The following is an 18,501-nucleotide window of genomic DNA, read 5'->3' as shown; positions in this document are numbered from 1 at the left end:
AAATACATGGCTTGGTCATCAAGAGAAGTTTTGGATCAATGCTAATTCCATGTAGTCTTAATACATTTGACAGAGAGAAAAAAAACACTCACACAAACTAATAACCCATAAACAAACAAAAATAAATAAGAAATATGCAGAGTATGCAACAAATAAAGATTATTCCATAAAGTCTTAGCAAATCAACATAAAAAAATCAGATATACCTGAAACTACTCACACAAAACATATAACTGCTTACATGTGTATTAATTTGTTGTTAAAGATTGAACAAATAAAATCAAAAATACAAAGTTCAGGACAAAAATTCACAGCAAACTCTTATCATAAATATTCACCAATAAATGATCAAAAGACTGAAGTGTCTCAAAAACTTGAGGGCTGGGGAAGGGTAAAGGGTGCGAGTGTACGAACAAGTAAAGACCATGTGAGGTAAGTAGATCTTCTTTTTGTAACACAGCAAAAATGTCAAATATTATTTTTGGGCGAAGTTTTGATGCCTTGCAACTCATGTCTGCCCTGTAGGCAGGTAAGGGTGATAACGGTGGAAGGGCAAGGTGAGAGGGTCAACAAAAAAGTGTATTTTTTGTGCGCAAATAATGTGATCAACACTGGACAGGATCTGTAGGAAGAGGTGTGAGGGAGGGATTGTGGGGGGGATGAGAAAGGGCAGAAGACTGGCAAAGTGAGTGAGGGGGGTGTGTGTGTGTGTGTGTGTGTGTGTGTGTGTGTGTGTGTGTGTGTGTGTGTGTGTGTGTGTGTGTGTGTGTGTGTGTGTGCATGCATGTGTTTGCATTTGTCTGCACACGCGCGCGCACCTGCTTATACGTGCGTGCGTGTGTATGTATGTGTGTGTCTATGCATGTTTATGTATGGGTGCTGCAGCATAATTTACAAATAAAAAGAGTTGAAAATTTGTCTAAGTTTGTGGATCAGCTTCATGGTGAAAGCACACACATACATTTGTTCTCAGATCACAGCAACACCCAGACACACATGCACCCGCACCCCCCCACACACACTCAAACTTATTTTTATACAGGTGTCAACACACATCATTCATTCAACGGTAACCCAGTGGCCTAACACATGCACCCTCACCTTCATACAGTTTTCAGTCGGGACAGGTTCAGTCAGTGCTGTTGACTAAATGAATACAAGCTGTGTGTATGCATCTGTCAACCATGTTCACCATAAAATGTGCAATCACTGGTACAAGTGCGCACACAGACCCACCCAGTGTGGGCTAATGCTTGCATACACACACACAACCTTTCCCCCTCATACCCCACAACCCACACCTATTTCAAATGCTCAAATCAGGGCAACATTGATAACACATGCTCTTTCTCCCTCTCTCATACACACATTCACATGCATGCACACACAACCCATACCCGATAGCCACACCACCCACTTCTATTTAAATCCTCAAATCACAGGAACATTGATACTGTAACACATACATTATGCTCTCTCTCTCTCTCTCTCTCAACCCATACCTGATAGCCACACCACCCACTTCTATTTAAATCCACAAATCACAGCAACATTGATACACATGTTTGTCATCATTTTCACGAGTTTTCATTCACAAACACCTGGTAAATAAATCTCATGTTCCCCATGCAATAACTCGAGGTGGTGAATGGGTTTGAGCTTTCATGTGAAACGTGGATTGTCAAAGTAAAAGCCAATCAGGCTGATTGTTTGATGTGTGGAACCATCGTGGCTTTGGATTTGTGTTTCCGAGGACAACGATCGTAAGCATTCACTCTCAAAGACCCAATCAATGTTGATAATTACCGCGGCGACTCATGGTCAATTTGCAACTTATCTCTGTAATCGCAAAATCCACAACAAAAAGTCATAAACACTTAAAAGAAAAGAAATATGCTCAACACTTAATGAATTCACAGGTATGATCGCAGCTCTGTACATTTTCAGACTGGAAGAAAAGCGTCAACAAGCTACGTTTGACGTCACATACAAGTTTGACGTCTTATCTCGTGCTACTGTGACGATGCTTTGTGGCCCGGAGTTGGATTCTAAAAATTCGTCTCCCTGTGGGTTATTGTGCATTTTGTTGCACAACCAAAATGATGACAAAAACGATGTTTGGTGGCTCGTCGTCAGACCAGCACTTTGTTGTTGGTCCCCGGGGAGCATATCGCCTTTTGTCTCATATTTTCAACCGCGGCCTTCGGCCTTGATCGATAAAGATGAAACTAAAGACGATATGGTCCCCTTGGACCAACAAAAAAGCTGGTCTGTCAACAAGCCACCAAACATCTTATAATGTTCTCTCTCTCAGTCTGTCTCAGTCTCACACATGCACGCACGCACACCAATTTCCCAATCATCAGCAACACCACCACCATCTTAATCTTTTCTGCTGACCTCTTTCCATGTTACTGTATTTTTTGCATTCTCTAATTTACGCTATTTTCACATCTATATATGTGCTGAAGCAATAGTGTGCATGATTAAACAATGTATGACCACACAGGAAGCACACAGCAAAGGGAACGGCACTCAAAGAGGTATACCCTCTTCCGACGGCAGCACAGTCTTTTCCTCCGGTTCTACGTGTTTGAGAGAATCCTTGCTAAAAGAACCGATGCGCTCTCTCAGCTCAACCTCTGTTTTCTCGTGGACGATTTCTGAAAACGTTGACTGCATCAGTCAGAATGAGCACGCACACAGTTTCTCTTAATCATGTACACATCTCTGAAGCTACATGGACATGTTTGTTGATTTACTTTTCCGACATCACACAAACAAAGGTCCCTACCATTTGTGCAACTTGAACATCTGAGTGTGTATACACTTACAAGAAAAAATACAAAGAGCCAACAAAGCAAACAGTGTTTTTTGTACAGCACAACTTGAAATATTTTCATTCCAGATTGATTCACACGCAACAGCATATGTAATTAAAAAAAAGTACTACATGTACATGAAAAAGATATTACAGTATTTGAATAAGAAAGAATTCCATCAGCTCTAATCTTTCCGACCAAGTGTCAAATCGACAAAATAGTTTTTCTTCAGTTTACTGTGAAAAAGACAGCTCCATCAGTAATAGAAAATTGATGAAGTGGGGGAACGGTTGGAATGAGCTAGGATTCATGTGCACACAAACTCAGACACACACACGGACACAGACACCTAGATAAGCTGTGGAATACCGGATGTCTGATGGGGTGAGTGTGACTGCCCTTAGAATGGCAAAGCCTGGTTCAAAACTATTATCTGAACTCTGTGCATATAGACAGACATATGAGAATATCTGTGAGACAAACTGGGCATGTAGTTTGCAAGTCTAACATGTAACATCTCTTTGGGCTTTTTCCTTCTTTTCTTTATTTGGTGTTTGACGTCGTTTTCAACCACGAAGGTTATATCGCGACGGGGAAAGGGGGGGAGATGGGATAGAGCCACTTGTTAATCGTTTCTTGTTCACAAAAGCACTAATCAAAAAATTGCTCCAGGGGCTTGCAACGTTGTACAATATATTACCTTACTGGGAGAATGCAAGTTTCCAGTACAAAGGACTTAACATTTCTTACATACTGCTTGACTAAAATCTTTACAAACATTGACTATATTCTATACAACTTACAAGAAACACTTAACAAGGGTAAAAGGAGAAACAGAATCCGTTAGTCGCCTCTTACGACATGCTGGGGAGCATCGGGTAAATTCTTCCCCCTGACCCGCGGGGGGGGGGGGGGGGGGGGGGGGGGAGGGGGGGGGGGGGGGGGCTCTTTGGGCTGCTGCACAAATCTGAACAATACATTCATTAACAGGGAGATCCTGTCTGTGTGTGTGTGTGCTTTCACTGATGGTCTTCTACTTTCTTTTATGTTTTCAGCATTTTTTTAAGAACACTTTACACCAAAATCGCAACAATGCACATTTCAGCACATCTCATGAATTTTGCTTTATAATATTCAAGAGTTCACAACCGTGTGTCCTCATGCTTGTTTGCCCTTCACATGTCTTTCCTTTACTGATTAAAATAACTACTGTAAACAAAACTGGAACTCTACTGACAAGTGACACTGCAATGTGATGAAAGTTAAAAATTCTGTCTGTTTGAACTGTCATTATTCAGATCACACAATGTGTGTTGCACTATGAAAGCTTTAGAGGGGTGCTAACGTACAAGGAAAAAGTGACGTGAACATGATCAAAAAGCAAAAACTGCAGAGCGTATACACCTCTGGAGACATGTTGACCCAAATAGAATGAATCTCCTTTTCTTCTCATTATTCCACTAACACTAGCTGGCACCTGTTCCTTCCGATTGAGAGAAAAAATTCAATGAAATGGCAGCCAAGCCTTGTTTGTCTGGCTTTGTCCTGCGGAAAAGCGACAGTCAATGCTACGAGCACTTTGGCGGGAGATGTGCATTCAGGGACAGGTGTGAAAGAACCAAACACACGCTACACACTCTTCTGTGGGGAGAACCGTCTTTCCCCTCGGGTTCAACATGAATGAGAGAATGGATCCAATGCGTTCCTGCAGTTCAACCACTACGTTTTTTCATGGACTATATCGGGGAAAATGTTGCTACTATTTGTCAAAACAAATGCACAAACTTGTACAGCAAGATGTGTTGGAATCTATTTTATATTTTATCAACACCAATGTAAATGTTGACTCTCCTTTTTTTCTCCAGTCAATTTCTTCCTTGTGTGCATATGTGCGTGCATGTGTATTTAGCTAATCTGCGTACAAATCTCATCCCTGAATTTAAGGGACACGTGTACAAGCTTTCAAATATCTTATTTTTTCCAGAGATGAAGTGGGAGGAATGGATGAAGGTGTACAAAGGTGTACTCTCACTGTCTTGTGTGCACAAACAAACAACACAACAACCACATGTACACATGGGGGTAATAAGGTAGCCAACAAATCACCACGGTACCCTCTTCTGTTGGTAGCACAGTCTTTTCTTCAGGCTCTACATGCTTGAGAGAGTCCTTGCTAAATGAACCAATGCGCTCTCGCAGTTCAACCTCCGTCTTTTCATGGATGATATCTGAAAACATTTACTATCATGAAAGCGCATAGACTTGTACATGCTTGTAATCCACAGAATCAGTTCCGAGTTGAAAAAATACACCTATATTTGTGCCTTGTTTTTTCAGTAACATACTGCAGTCTAGTTTAGTTCACACTCCGTCTCAAACCAGTTATGAAACAAATCAGCATTTTGTTCCGAGGTGGCAGGATACATGAGCACGCACTCTCAGACTGTGCAAAGATGCCCTCTCTCTCCCTCTCACACAAACACACACATTAAAGCAGTACACACACACACACACACACACACACACACACACACACACACACACACACACACACACACAAACACACACTCACACACACCCCACTCACACACACACAACTCACACACATACACACACACCACATATGGAGAAGCAGTACACCCGCCAAAACACACACACACATACTGTGCAATCATACACAGGTAAAGTGCTGTGATTAGATGCTGTGATTAGATGCTGTGATTAGACGTAACGGGAAACAAATCATGATAATACCCTCTTCTGTAGGAAGCACAGTCTTTTCTTCAGGTTCTACATGATACAGAGAACCCTTGCTAAAAGAACCAATGCGCTCTCGTAGTTCAACCTCTGTTTTTTCATGGACAATATCTGAAAACATGAACTAAAGCATACAGCTGCAAGCCACTTAGTGAAAGACAGAACTCGTAGATTTCAATTCAAGTCACTGCCTGCAATTTTGCAATTCAAATGTTAGTACATGTACATGTAAAAATCTACAAAGCGTATCTGAATCACATGAATGTACAAGTAATCCTATGAAATGATCTGATAGAGATTAGCAATTTGAGAGAAACAGAACAACCCCCAGTCTCTTTTTCTCCCCTGGAAAGGCTCGCACGTCCCCAAGAACACACACACACACACACACAATCAACCCTGGGGCCCCTGTTTTTCAAAGATATGTTCACACATGTGCACACACAAATGCATACGACAAACCGTACACATGCACAAACACACATTTTTTAAATTGGCCTCACTCTCTATTAAACAGACATCCCCCCTCCTCCCCCCCTCTTCATCATTCCCCTCCCTCACCCAATCCCCCACCCCCTTTCGACATGAGCATTACCTTCTCCTGTTGGCAAGACAACCTTTTCCTGAGGCTGGGTGTGCTTGAGGTTGTTCTTGTCAAAGTTGCCGATCCTTTCCCTGAGCTCTGTCTCCGTCTTCTCCTGTGCGATGGCTGCACACACACAGACAGCAGAATTAACACACGCATGCTAGACGCTTTACAAGGACGGAGAAACACTGGATGCGGACAGGGATAGCCAAATCGCTCGCCCGGTCACCAGGGGCGAGTGACAATTCTGCCGGGCGAGTAGAAACCACCAGATGGAGAGTGAAAATTCTGGTCAAATTCGAAACAAATTTCGGAAGAACCATGTCGTTTCTCACTGTGAAGACTAATGTAGTACATCGAGCCTGATCAAACACAGCCTTATTCTCCATACTCCATGCAACAGTTTTTTTTAATAAAGTTGTAATCAGGAAATTATACTATGCCGTGTTACTTTTTTATGGTGTGATGCAGGCTAGTGACATTTCTGGCGGGCTAGCCCGGCTGCCTAGTATAATGTTTGAGATTTGGCCATCCCTGTACGGACGGACAACACAAATCTTGTTTGCCCTTTCAAACATGCAGGGAATGTCAGGGCAGGGCAGGTCAGGAATGGATGCACATGATCCCCTTGGGTGAATGTTCTTTCTCCATATTGCAGTGTTAGCGTAATCTTCTCTCATTCCCGTTATCTTCTTTCAGTCTTGCCCTTTTTGTCTTAAAAGGCAGCGCACACAATTTTACGAGCAATGAGCAAACGATGCAATTGTGAAAGCAAGTGAGTGAAGCAAATGCACAAAAACAGGTTGGATTATCGCTGGGGATTAGGCTTTCTATGCATGCTATTCCTATGACTAGCAGCTTGCATTGTTGTTATCTACCCATTCGTATCCCTGCTATACTTGATTCAGTTGCTGCATGACCTTTTCCAAATTCCAAGAATAAGGTTAGGATGACAAAGCTGAAGAGTTGCATTGTTCTGAACAATACTTGACAATAGGGCCTATTTTGAGGGGGGTATCATTCTCCCATCAATGTGGCAATCATTGCTGAGGAATTTATCATGACTGGTCTTGTGATCAAAAGTTTGGAAAGTTAAGACTTGAATCATCTGAAGTATTAAGAAAACAGTTTTGATGACACGCTAGCCTCAACTGAATGACTTTCGGAAATTCTCTCTCCCTCCCTCTCACACACACGCACACTCATGTATATATATTCAAGTATGCATGCACACAGACAAATAAACGTACAAACACCAACAAAAACCACCCTGACCAACACTCATGTATTTAAGCAAGCAATCATGCAAGTTGATGCATGCATGTGCACACACAGACAAACACACTCTCTACCCTCTCTCATCACAATAAGCACACACAGACAAACACACTCTCTACCCTCTCTCATCACAATAAGCACACACAGACAAACACACTCTCTACCCTCTCTCATCACAATAAGCACACACAGACAAACACACTCTCTACCCTCTCTCATCACAATAAGCACACACAGACAAACACACTCTCTACCCTCTCTCATCACAATAAGCACACACATGCATGCACACAGACAAACTGCTACTGATCACACCACACTCTTACTAATCCCACTTGGACAGCAAGTCAAGCTGTTCAACAGGAATGCATTCACTCTTCAAATTCGTAAGATAGAACAATAAGGAAATGAACAGAAAGTCAACACATCCTCAGAGATTGCCCTGTTGATAGAGCGGACACTACTTTCCTGTCTCTCACAATGCTCAACAGGATCGAGCTGGCTGTCGCGATTAGCTTCCCTATTTCAGAGCACACAATATCATATGCCTACAATGGTACCCTCTTTTTATATTTAGTCAAGTTTTGACTAAATATTTTAACATCGAGGGGGAATCGAAACGAGGGTCGTGGTGTATGTGCGTGTGTGTGTGTGTCTGTGTGTCTGTGTGTGTGTGTGTGTAGAGCGATTCAGACTAAACTACTGGATTGATCTTTATGAAATTTGACATGAGAGTTCCTGGGTATGAAATCCCCGAACGTTTTTTTCATTTTTTTGATAAATGTCTTTGATGACGTCATATCCGGCTTTTCGTGAAAGTTGAGGCGGCACTGTCACGCCCTCATTTTTCAACCAAATTGGTTGAAATTTTGGTCAAGTAATCTTCGACGAAGCCCGGACTTCGGTATTGCATTTCAGCTTGGTGGCTTAAAAATTAATTAATGACTTTGGTCATTAAAAATCTGAAAATTGTAAAAAAAAATAAAAATTTATAAAACGATCCAAATTTACGTTTATCTTATTCTCCATCATTTGCTGATTTCAAAAACATATAAATATGTTATATTCGGATTAAAAACAAGCTCTGAAAATTAAATATATAAAAATTATTATCAAAATTAAATTGTCCAAATCAATTTAAAAACACTTTCATCTTATTCCTTGTCGGTTCCTCATTCCAAAAACATATAGATATGATATGTTTGGATTAAAAACACGCTCAGAAAGTTAAAACAAAGAGAGGTACAGAAAAGCGTGCTATCCTTCTTAGCGCAACTACTACCCCGCTCTTCTTGTCAATTTCACTGCCTTTGCCATGAGCGGTGGACTGACGATGCTACGAGTATACGGTCTTGCTGAAAAATGGCATTGCGTTCTGTGAGTTCGACAGCTACTTGACTAAATATTGTATTTTCGCCTTACGCGACTTGTTAAATCTGCCAACAATCTGAGAAAATCAGATTATAAGAGAAGGAGTATTAAAATGGAGTAAAATGTTCAAATGGTATGCACAGAAAATCAGAGAAACAAGGTGTGTGTGTGTGTGTGGTGTGTGTGTGTGTGCGTGTGGGGGGGCTAATCAAGTCACCCCACAGTGGCAACTTTAGTTCCGCCAAATCTTTGAGTGCTCGCTCTTCTCATTAGGCTCATAATGATCATGCTTAACCTTTTCCTCATAATTCAGTGTGCTTGTTCAAAAATGTTCTGCCAGCTCTCTACTTGACGCTCATTTAGTCATTATGACTTATATGAATATTTTTCTTATAAGTGTGTGGGTGTGGGTGTGTGTGAGTGTGTGTGTGAGTGTGCGTGTTTGTGTGTGCATGCTGATTGTACTTCATCCTTGCCAATGTTTTTTGACCAAAGGACTTGTCAACTGTTACCTTCACGGACAGCAAGTAAACACATTTCACAAACTTTACTGTTTTTTGTGTGGTTTTTCATTCTTGTTTCCTTCATGGTTATTACAGATGAGTCTCTCTCTGACGCAGGTCATATTTGTCCCTACACTCACAACAAGTCGCGTAAGGCAAAATTACTACATTTAGTCAAGCTGTGGAACTCACAGAATGAAACTGAACGCACTGCATTTTTTCACAATGACCATAGTCCGCCGCTTGTGCAGAACGGAGTGAAAGTGACGAGCCTGTTTAGAGCGGTAGTGGTTTCGCTGTGCTGCATAGCACGCTTTTCTGTGCCTCTCTTCGTTTTAACGTTCTGAGCGTGTTTTTAATCCAAACATATCATATCTATATGTTTTTGGAATCAGGAACCGACAAGGAATAAGATGAAATTGTTTTTAAATCAATTTTGGTAATTTAATTTTGATCATAATTTTTATATTTTTAATTTTCAGAGATTGTTTTTAAATCCAAATATAACATATTTATATGTTTTTGGAATCAGGAAATCATGTAGAATAAGATGAACATAAATTTGGATCGTTTTATATTTAAAAAAAATATTACAATTTTCAGATTTTTAATGACCAAAGTCTTTAATTAATTTTTAAGCCACCAAGCTGAAATGCAATACCGAAGTCCGGCCTTCGTCGTAGATTGCTTTACAAAAATTTCAATCAATTTGATTGAAAAATGAGGGTGTGACAGTGCCGCCTCAACTTTTACAAAAAGCCGGATATGACGTCAAAGATATTTATCGAAAAAATGAAAAAAACGTCTGGGGATATCATACCCAGGAATTCTCATGTAAAATTTCATAAAGATCGGTCCAGTAGTTTACTCTGAATCGCTCTACACAGACACACACACAGACAGACAGACATACACCACGACCCTCCTCTTGATTCCCCCTCTATGTTAAAACATTTAGTCATTTGACTCAGACAGAAAAAGAAGGAACAGACTGCACAACACGGTCTTACAAGGGCCTGTCAAACTGACACACCGCAAATTGGAGTGCATTTCATAAAACTGAGGTTCTGACTCTGAGGCCTTGTGAAGGATAAAGAGAGCCTTTCTGAATCTGCCTCAGTGCTTGTTTGCCCCGGGAAGTAGGGTTCTCTCCCGCTTACACTAAAAAAGCAGACGGGACACTATTTCAATGAAGGCAACATGATGCTAGATGTATTTCCGCCCGCCTCCATATCAGATGACTACCTCCCTCCTGCTCCTCTCTCCAACTCATCCCACCCCACCCACCCTATTTCCCCCCTCCGTCCTCCTTCTTCCTCTCCTCGCGATGTCTTCTAAGTTCTATTCGCCGTGTTTGGTGTTAGTCGCTGTTGACACTCCTAAAAAAGTCAACTCGGCTTGTGCAGTGCGTTCTGTGCGTCAGACAGGCCGCGTGTTCTTTCGCTGCACTCGATGGCATCCCGCCAAACACAATCCCTGCCAAATACTCTCTGATACACGTGCGATTTTTTATTCATTGAGAAGTGTTTTTCGATCTGACTGACGTATATCCCCATACTAGAGATGTTTTGCAGACAGAACAGAGTGGCTCGGAAATGAAGGAAAAGAACGGGTAGCGGGTGGTGGGGGTGGGTGTTAAAACAACAAAGTGAGACTTGAGATAATGTGTGAACGTGTCATGTTGTAGCCAACAGACAGATAAGAGACAGACAGATAATTTTGTTTGTTTGTTTGCTTAACGCCCAGCCGACCACGAAGGGCCATATCAGGGCGGTGCTGCTTTGACATATAACGTGCGCCACACACAAGACAGAAGTCGCAGCACAGGCTTCATGTCTCACACAGTCACATTATTCTGACACCGGACCAACCAGTCCTAGCACTAACCCCATAATGCCAGACGCCAGGCGGAGCAGCCACTAGATTGCCAATTTTAAAGTCTTAGGTATGGCCCGGTCGGGGTTCGAACCCACGACCTCCCGATCACGGGGCGGACGCCTTACCACTTGGCTAACCGTGCCGGTACAGACAGAGAAGAGAGACAGATAAGAGAGATAAGAGAGAAAGAGAGAGAGACAGAGAGACAGTGTGTCAGTATCCGGGTATCTGTATACTTCTGTGTGTATGTACAACAACATAGTGAGACTTCAGAGAATGTGTGAACTTAGTGCTATGTTGTAGCCAACAGAGGGAGAGGGAGAGAGACAGAGAGAGAGGGAGAGAGAGAGAGAGAGGGAGAGAGAGAGAGAGAGGGAGAGAGGGAGGGAGAGAGGGAGAGAGAGAGGGAGGGAGGGAGGGAGGGAGGGAGGGAGAGAGAGGGAGAAGGGAGAGGGAGAGAGAGAGAGAGAGAGAGAGGGAGAGAGAGAGAGAGAGAGAGAGAGAGTATATCAGTATATCAGTATCTGGGTATCTGTATTCGTCTGTGTGAAAGAACTTACTGTACATGCATGTGTGTAAGCAGTGCCACCTTTTGACCTGTCCGTGCGGCAAGTCTGCATACGTGTGTTTGTATCTCTGCACCGCCGTGTTGTTTGTTTTTCTGTCTGTGTCGACGATGTGTGGATTTGAAAGAGGTGCATGCCTGAAATCATCTACGAACGACGGAAATAACCGCTTGAGACAAGTAGAAAGGCACGTATGGCTGGACTATCTTCGCACACAGGCGGCGCGTATGCGCAAACAGCATTATAGTGAAACCCCCTTTTAAGACAAACCCATTTAATACTCCCTCCCTTTTAAGACCTTGTTTCTCAAATATTGTGTGCATAACCTCTGTAAATTTACCCCTTTTCAGACTCCCTCCTTTTTAAGACCTGCTTTTCTTAGATTTTTGGAGGTTTCAAAAAGGGGATTCCACTGCACAAACAAGCTGCTTCAGCTTCATGACTAGCCTTTGCATTCCGTCTCCAGTTGCTCTGAGATGACCCTACGGGTTAAACATCCTGTGCTCAATGCTACCTCTAACTCCACACACACAAATTTGACCGCAGGACTGCCAGATGAAGACGCATCACAAATGGTATAATAAGACACAATAGGCATACAACTTAGTCAACTACGTTTTCTGAACATGGGCAAGTATAAAATAGTGTAAATAGAGCAAGGACTAGTACGCTAAGGTTGTGAACAGTGTCAGGGTAAACAGCAGTGTTTACTCCACCACGCCAGTTGTATAGCAGTATACGTGTCACGTACACACCTTAGCTATAATCTGTTTGCTATAAATGGGACGTAGCAATCCTTGTTGACAAATTGGTCTGGATCAAGGTCACATGATAATGGTACTACTGCCAACGGAAGTATTGCGACGTCGACTGACTGCCAAATCCGTGCTATGTAGCTCTAGTTACGGCAACTAGGATCCTGTCGGTGATGGATTAATATATTGGTCAGTAAATCTGCACGTATACCTTATTAACGATTGATGTGAAGGGAATGATTGATTAAAACTATGCACACGCATTCATCAATTATCTATGGAGCAAAACGGCGTACATGAAGATATCAAGTCCTTACTAAACGATATAATGGGTTAACTAATTGCAAACTGGAGATCAGCTATAAACCTTAAATGCAGTCAAACGAATGGAGAGGCGACAACCATCTGCTTTTACGTCTATACTATACAACCATTTTTCAATGTTCTCTCGTGACATGATAGCAACTCTCGGCTAATTCGTTTGTCCTTTGCTTTACACTGTACACTGTCACTGACAAATGTTACAAATTTGCTAAGCACCTCCTTTGTCGTGCAAGCGATTATGTGCACCACAAAACGATCATGTTCACAGCAGAAGGTCTGTCAAGGTTATTACTCGGGATAAATGCGTCCATCAACTAAAACACATGCCAAAAGCGAAAGACTGTCTGCTTTTTGTGCAAAGTGGAATTTTCCACGAATTAATTTTGTAATTAACACCAGCGTCAACACACGAGTGACATTATCTGAGCACAAAAAAGTCTCCACGCTGCACAGAAACCTGTCATGAGTGACTTTGGGCTTATTTCCAATTTAAAGGATGTTGTTATTCAATGTAAACGCCAGAACAGATCTGTGGCGGTAACCATGACCCTGTATGCCGGAAAGACAGTAAGGCCCGGTGTAACACGAGAATAACAACTGTGTGAATGGTGCTATACTGAATGAAAGAGTGTGACATGAAGTTCTTGTACATCATTGTAAAGAGTGTGAATGACGTTTTAGTTTAGATGTCAAGCGCTTAGAGCAAGCCTTTTTAACGAAAGTTTTTGATTTAGCGCTATATAAATGTTCTTATTATTATTAAAATTACTCCCACGAGATTTTTACTCCGGAGTAAACATTTCGTACGAAAGTGTTACTCCCTTTACGAAAAAAGCACTCCCCCATTGCACGAGAAAATTACTCCCCAAGACAGGTGCGTTCCGAGTAAACATTTTGTACAAAAATGTTACTCCCCTGACGAATAAATAACGAATAAATTACTTCACCCCAACACGAGCAATTTAACTTCCCATGTCAGGTGTACGAAATTTATACTCCCTTGTCCCCTGTTAGTCTTGGTGGTGGAAGGGGTGGAGGGAGGGTAGCGCGACATTCGTTTGCGCGAGATCACTTATTGGCATTATCCCTTCGCCCGCATCCCATTTTTGCGTACGAGATTTTTTGTGGAAGTAAAAAAAATGGGGAGTAAAAATTTCGTGGAGGGAGTAATTTTTTCGTGCCTTGTGGAGTTCTTTTCTCGTACGAAAAGTGTACTCGGAGTAAGAATTTCGTACGAAATATTTACTCCGGAGTAAATTTTTCGTGAAGTAAAAATTTCGTGTTACACCGGCGCTCACTTATCATGCCATGTAACGCCAGCAGGACAGACGACGCACTGCAGATTATTGAGGTGATTCTTTTTTTCCCAGCCCGCTACACGTTGCGTGAAAATAAAACAGGCCAAGTACTCGTCATAATCCCTAGGCGATCGCAGCATGTAGTGTAGTGGCGACTGCGCAAATGTATTTTTTGGCCTTAAGGTTAACAGCAGTGTACACCCCACACCGCCTCTCGCGTTTCAGAAAACATGTCAAGCCACAGGGGGGTCATTCAAACGATAACATACAGCACTCAGTGTAATGAATTGAGCGTTTAATCAATAACCAGCTGTGCGCCGTTCATTGCTAACCACGAACATTTAACTGCAGCCGGTAAACCTAATCACATTTTCACAGAGAAATTCAAGTTTTACGCCCTCACGGCAAAGCCATTTGGGGCATGTTCCCGGGTTATCCCCCGACTTTAGATGAGATCTATACACAAGTGTGTGCGTGTTTAGGGGGTATCAGCCAACACAAAAACACCAATGCAGTTCAACATACAAGCTCCCCCAAAACTTTGACTAACGCTCGATCAGAATACGAACCACACCCAAGTCACGCATTGGAAGCCGCATGGTGCACATTCGACAAAAGCATGCATTCAAACACTCTAAGCAACTGAAGTTTTAAAAAAGTAAATAAAATCTTTTTTTTTTAAACATTTAAAAAAAGACTCGATAAGGAACGGGTTCAGTTGGGAAAGGGATTCGTTTGGTTTTGCTGTTACTATTTGAGCAACCTGCGTTCACGCTTTGGTAACACCAGAACAGGTTTCTGGCTCAACGCTGTGTTAATATGTGTGTTTGAAATATCAGCCAACAAACAGGGTCTTTTTAAGTTATTATCAGAACCGCAATGAGCAGGCTCACTTTAACAGGATAACAAGAAGTAAACGCTCCCCCCCTGTTGGCCTGTTTTGAAATCTGATTTTTGATCAAAACAGCATTTCTTATATTGAGGAGAGTTGTAAGACTTTCTGTCTTCCAACCCCACCCTTTTTATGTTGTTCTTTTCTCTGACTAATAAGAAAAACAAGCACTACGATTTTTTTTAAGTAATGACGTCACTCTGGACTGAAATATCCTCTTCTTGATTTAAATATCCTCATGAATGAAAAGCACAGGTAAATAACGGAGGCGATGCAATTTTCGCGACATGCGTCAGGTGCTTCAAAGCATAATTCTGACTCAGGAAACAGGAATTTACACAGAAAACTTCTATTATAAGCCACATGTTGCACACTTGTTAAGGCTATTTTACATGATTGAAACACCAAACATAATGATTAGCAAACCAATCCAAACCATAACATAAGGTGAAACATGATGCGTAGCAATGGATAAGCTGAACAAACAAGTTGAGTAACTATGCTCTGGCCAACTTTTAAACCCTCTCTGTAAGCACATAGATGAACGATTCCGATTCTTCAAAATGGAGTACACACAAAAAGCCATAGAAATGAGAGAGAAACTGAAAGGGGTCAGAAACTGGGTTAGAAAAATAGATACAACAGGGCAAGAGACGAAGCATACCTGAGTAGTTTGCTCTCTTTATTTCTTTCAGGAGCCTCCCAATTTTCATTCTCTTCAATCAGAATTCTTGGCAATAAGAAGGAACAACAGAAGACAGAGAGAGAAGAAGCAAGATACTTTTTATTTAATTCTTATCGTTGTCTTTTTTCTTGTCTTCTTTTTTTCTTTCCATTAATCATTTAATTGAATGACATGAGAGTACAGTGGCAAAGAGTACTTTGGAGGAGAGACAATACCGTACAAAGGACGTACTCTGTTTGTCCGGCAGTACCGACTTCTCCTGTGAAACGGTTCGCTTCAAGCTGTGGCGCTTGAAGGAGCTTATGCCGCCGATATGTTCTTGGTGCTTCTTTTCGTCCGCGATCACTAGCAACACCACACAACAAGCAAGGCAAAGCAAATCAAAACACACAGCAACCAAAAATGAAAGGAAAAAGCAAAACCATAAAACACAACAGAACAAAAAAGCTAAGCAAACAAATTTGGCGATTAAACAAAAGAAAAAGTTTTGTAAAAGATTTCACACGCAAAAAAAATGCTGTCTCTCTGCCAACGGTGCGCATATAAATCTACGGAATTTCTGCGTCTTCTCTCCCGACTTCGTCTTCTTTCTCTCCTCTTTTTCACTTTGTATCTTTCACCCCATTTTTCTGTTCTGTTTCTTTTTCTTACCCACCCCTCCTTGTTGTTCATTCTTTCTTTCTTTATGTCTTTATCTCCACTTCACCTCCGTTACTATCTTTCCTTCTTTCTTTGCATCCCCCCCCCCCCCCCCCACCTCAACCTATCTGTCCATATCCTCACCGTCCTCATTTTTGTTCTTTTGTTCTTTTTTTATCACCTCCCCATGTCTCAGTCAAATCATTCTCCTCGTCCTCCTGTGTGTACTTGTTTCCTTCTCTTCCCCATCCCAACCCTTAACTCTCCTCCTCAATTAACACAAAAACGAAATATGTTTCATCAAATCACCGACATCGAAAGAGTTGCTTGAAACTGTTTTCAACTGAACTTTCTTATCCCTTTCTCTCACTGTAAAAAAAACCAACCTATCAATCCATACAGATTGATTTGCCCTTTATCCCCCCGATTCAACATCATTAACGATAAGAAGAATACTACACACCGTCTTGTGCAACGTTAGCGAGAGACAGCTGGTAAATCACTCAAATCAAACAAAAAAGAAGAAGCAAAAACAGAACCAAAAATACATTGATCAAGCCATCGCCCCAAACCACTCGTTCAGGTGCACCTGTCCTGTCAATAAATGTCACCGCCTTCACAGGCTGTCCTTAATTTATTATTCTGCTTTGACAAGAGTTGCAATGAACTTGAGGCAGACAGCACTTCAGGTTGGAAAGAAGAATACCCAGTTTACAGTGAACGATTTGTGCCTGAGCTACACTTACGTCTTAGTTTTCAAACTTTCCTGACCAATATGTTAAGAGTTGTTGCTGTCACAGGATTTGTGTTACTTTTTCTGTGTAGAATGTGTACACTTGTCATCACATTTACCTTTTACATCGACTGTTCTTTACCATTGAACGCTAAAAGTTAGAATTTTTCAAAAATCTTAACTCCTTTACTGTCCTGGCACCAATGGAAACGATTGGACAGATGTGTACAATTGCAGTAGACAGTCAGCGGAATAGTGCGTGCACTGCGATGGAATATGCACACAAAATCAAAGATTTGTTCCCTCTCAATTGATGATTGCTATGTATTTCTTTCTTGATATCTTAATTAATGTATTCATTTATTTATTATCTACAATGAAAGACTACAGGAATTACACTGCTGAAACGAGTGGTCAAAGCATAGCTTTGGCTGATCAATTTTAAGAAAGGCAAAACGCAAACAGGGGTCATGCTTATTCGCCCTTGATTTTCAATTTGAACAATTACTGACAAATTTCAGTAACTGGAAGTTTTTTGTTTGTTTTTTTAAACTGTTTTTATAATTTTAGAAAATTTTAGATTTTTTAAATTTGTTAGAAAAAGCAATTCTTCATTAGCTGCTGCGATGTGCCCTTCAGCAAACAACACAAACAATACGCAAATAATATACAAGAATAAAATAAAACATTTAGTCAAAACTTGACTAAATGTAAAAAAGAAACACTTAATTAAGTTAATACAGTAAAATGCAATGATAAAGAAAACCCAGATTACTCAAAACAAGAAAGTATTAGAATTAAACAGATAATAAAGCATGAAAACCCATTTAGCCATTGAAAATGTCCGTTTTATTGATGCATTTCTCATTCCACATCCACACTCTTTCGCTGTCACCCTCTCTTCGTCAAGACAATGACATAAACGCTTTGGATATTTTGGCAAGCAACATGGTAGCAAGAGTACAGAAAGGAATTGTTGCCATAAGGGAACCACAGCGTCTAACAGTTGACAGCCAGTAACCACGCAAGATTATGTGAGTATTTCACCAGAGTTAGTGTGCAAAAGCAAGTCTGCATACACAAGTAGGTTCAATTGTTAAAGCTACAGCAACTGAGTTCCATAATACAGGATAATCAATATGCACATATTAATGAGCCACAGCGCATTATGTCTTAAGTAACATCCGGTCACACACATGGTATTATGCACACGAGAGCTAACGAATACATGTACATATATGAATTTTATATGACGGTTTTATTAGTTCTGTGCATTCCAAAAGGATATAAAATGCATACGTCAACAGCTTGCAAACATGCTAGATATCATGAAGAGAACCTAGGCGAGATTACACAAAGATGAATTCTTTTAACTTAAAAGTCAATCCATATAGGCAGAAACCCTGCAATTTAG

The 18,501-nt window shown here is 41.2% G+C and overlaps 1 protein-coding gene across 10 annotated transcripts in view; it reads right to left on the bottom strand.

The window, feature by feature from the left end:
• LOC138968710 (thioredoxin domain-containing protein 2-like) overlaps positions 1-18,501 on the bottom strand; it is a 49,482-nt gene that overhangs the window by 4,960 nt on the left and 26,021 nt on the right. For 6 of the 10 annotated variants that reach the window (XM_070341324.1, XM_070341329.1, XM_070341325.1 and 3 more), the window contains 5 exons: positions 15,947-16,060; positions 6,175-6,288; positions 5,577-5,690; positions 4,937-5,050; positions 2,550-2,663 (listed from right to left, as the gene is read on the bottom strand). In XM_070341324.1, the coding sequence (XP_070197425.1) occupies positions 2,550-2,663; positions 4,937-5,050; positions 5,577-5,690; positions 6,175-6,288; positions 15,947-16,060 (570 nt within the window). The remainder of the gene's footprint in view (positions 1-2,549; positions 2,664-4,936; positions 5,051-5,576; positions 5,691-6,174; positions 6,289-15,946; positions 16,061-18,501) is intronic. The other 4 variants (XM_070341330.1, XM_070341332.1, XM_070341331.1 and 1 more) reach the window with 3 other exon arrangements.

The sequence above is a fragment of the Littorina saxatilis genome, linkage group LG6, assembly GCF_037325665.1.
Source record: "Littorina saxatilis isolate snail1 linkage group LG6, US_GU_Lsax_2.0, whole genome shotgun sequence".
NCBI lineage: Eukaryota > Metazoa > Mollusca > Gastropoda > Littorinimorpha > Littorinidae > Littorina > Littorina saxatilis.
Note: the sequence above shows the minus strand (reverse complement) of the source record. Positions and strands in the feature narration are given on the sequence as shown.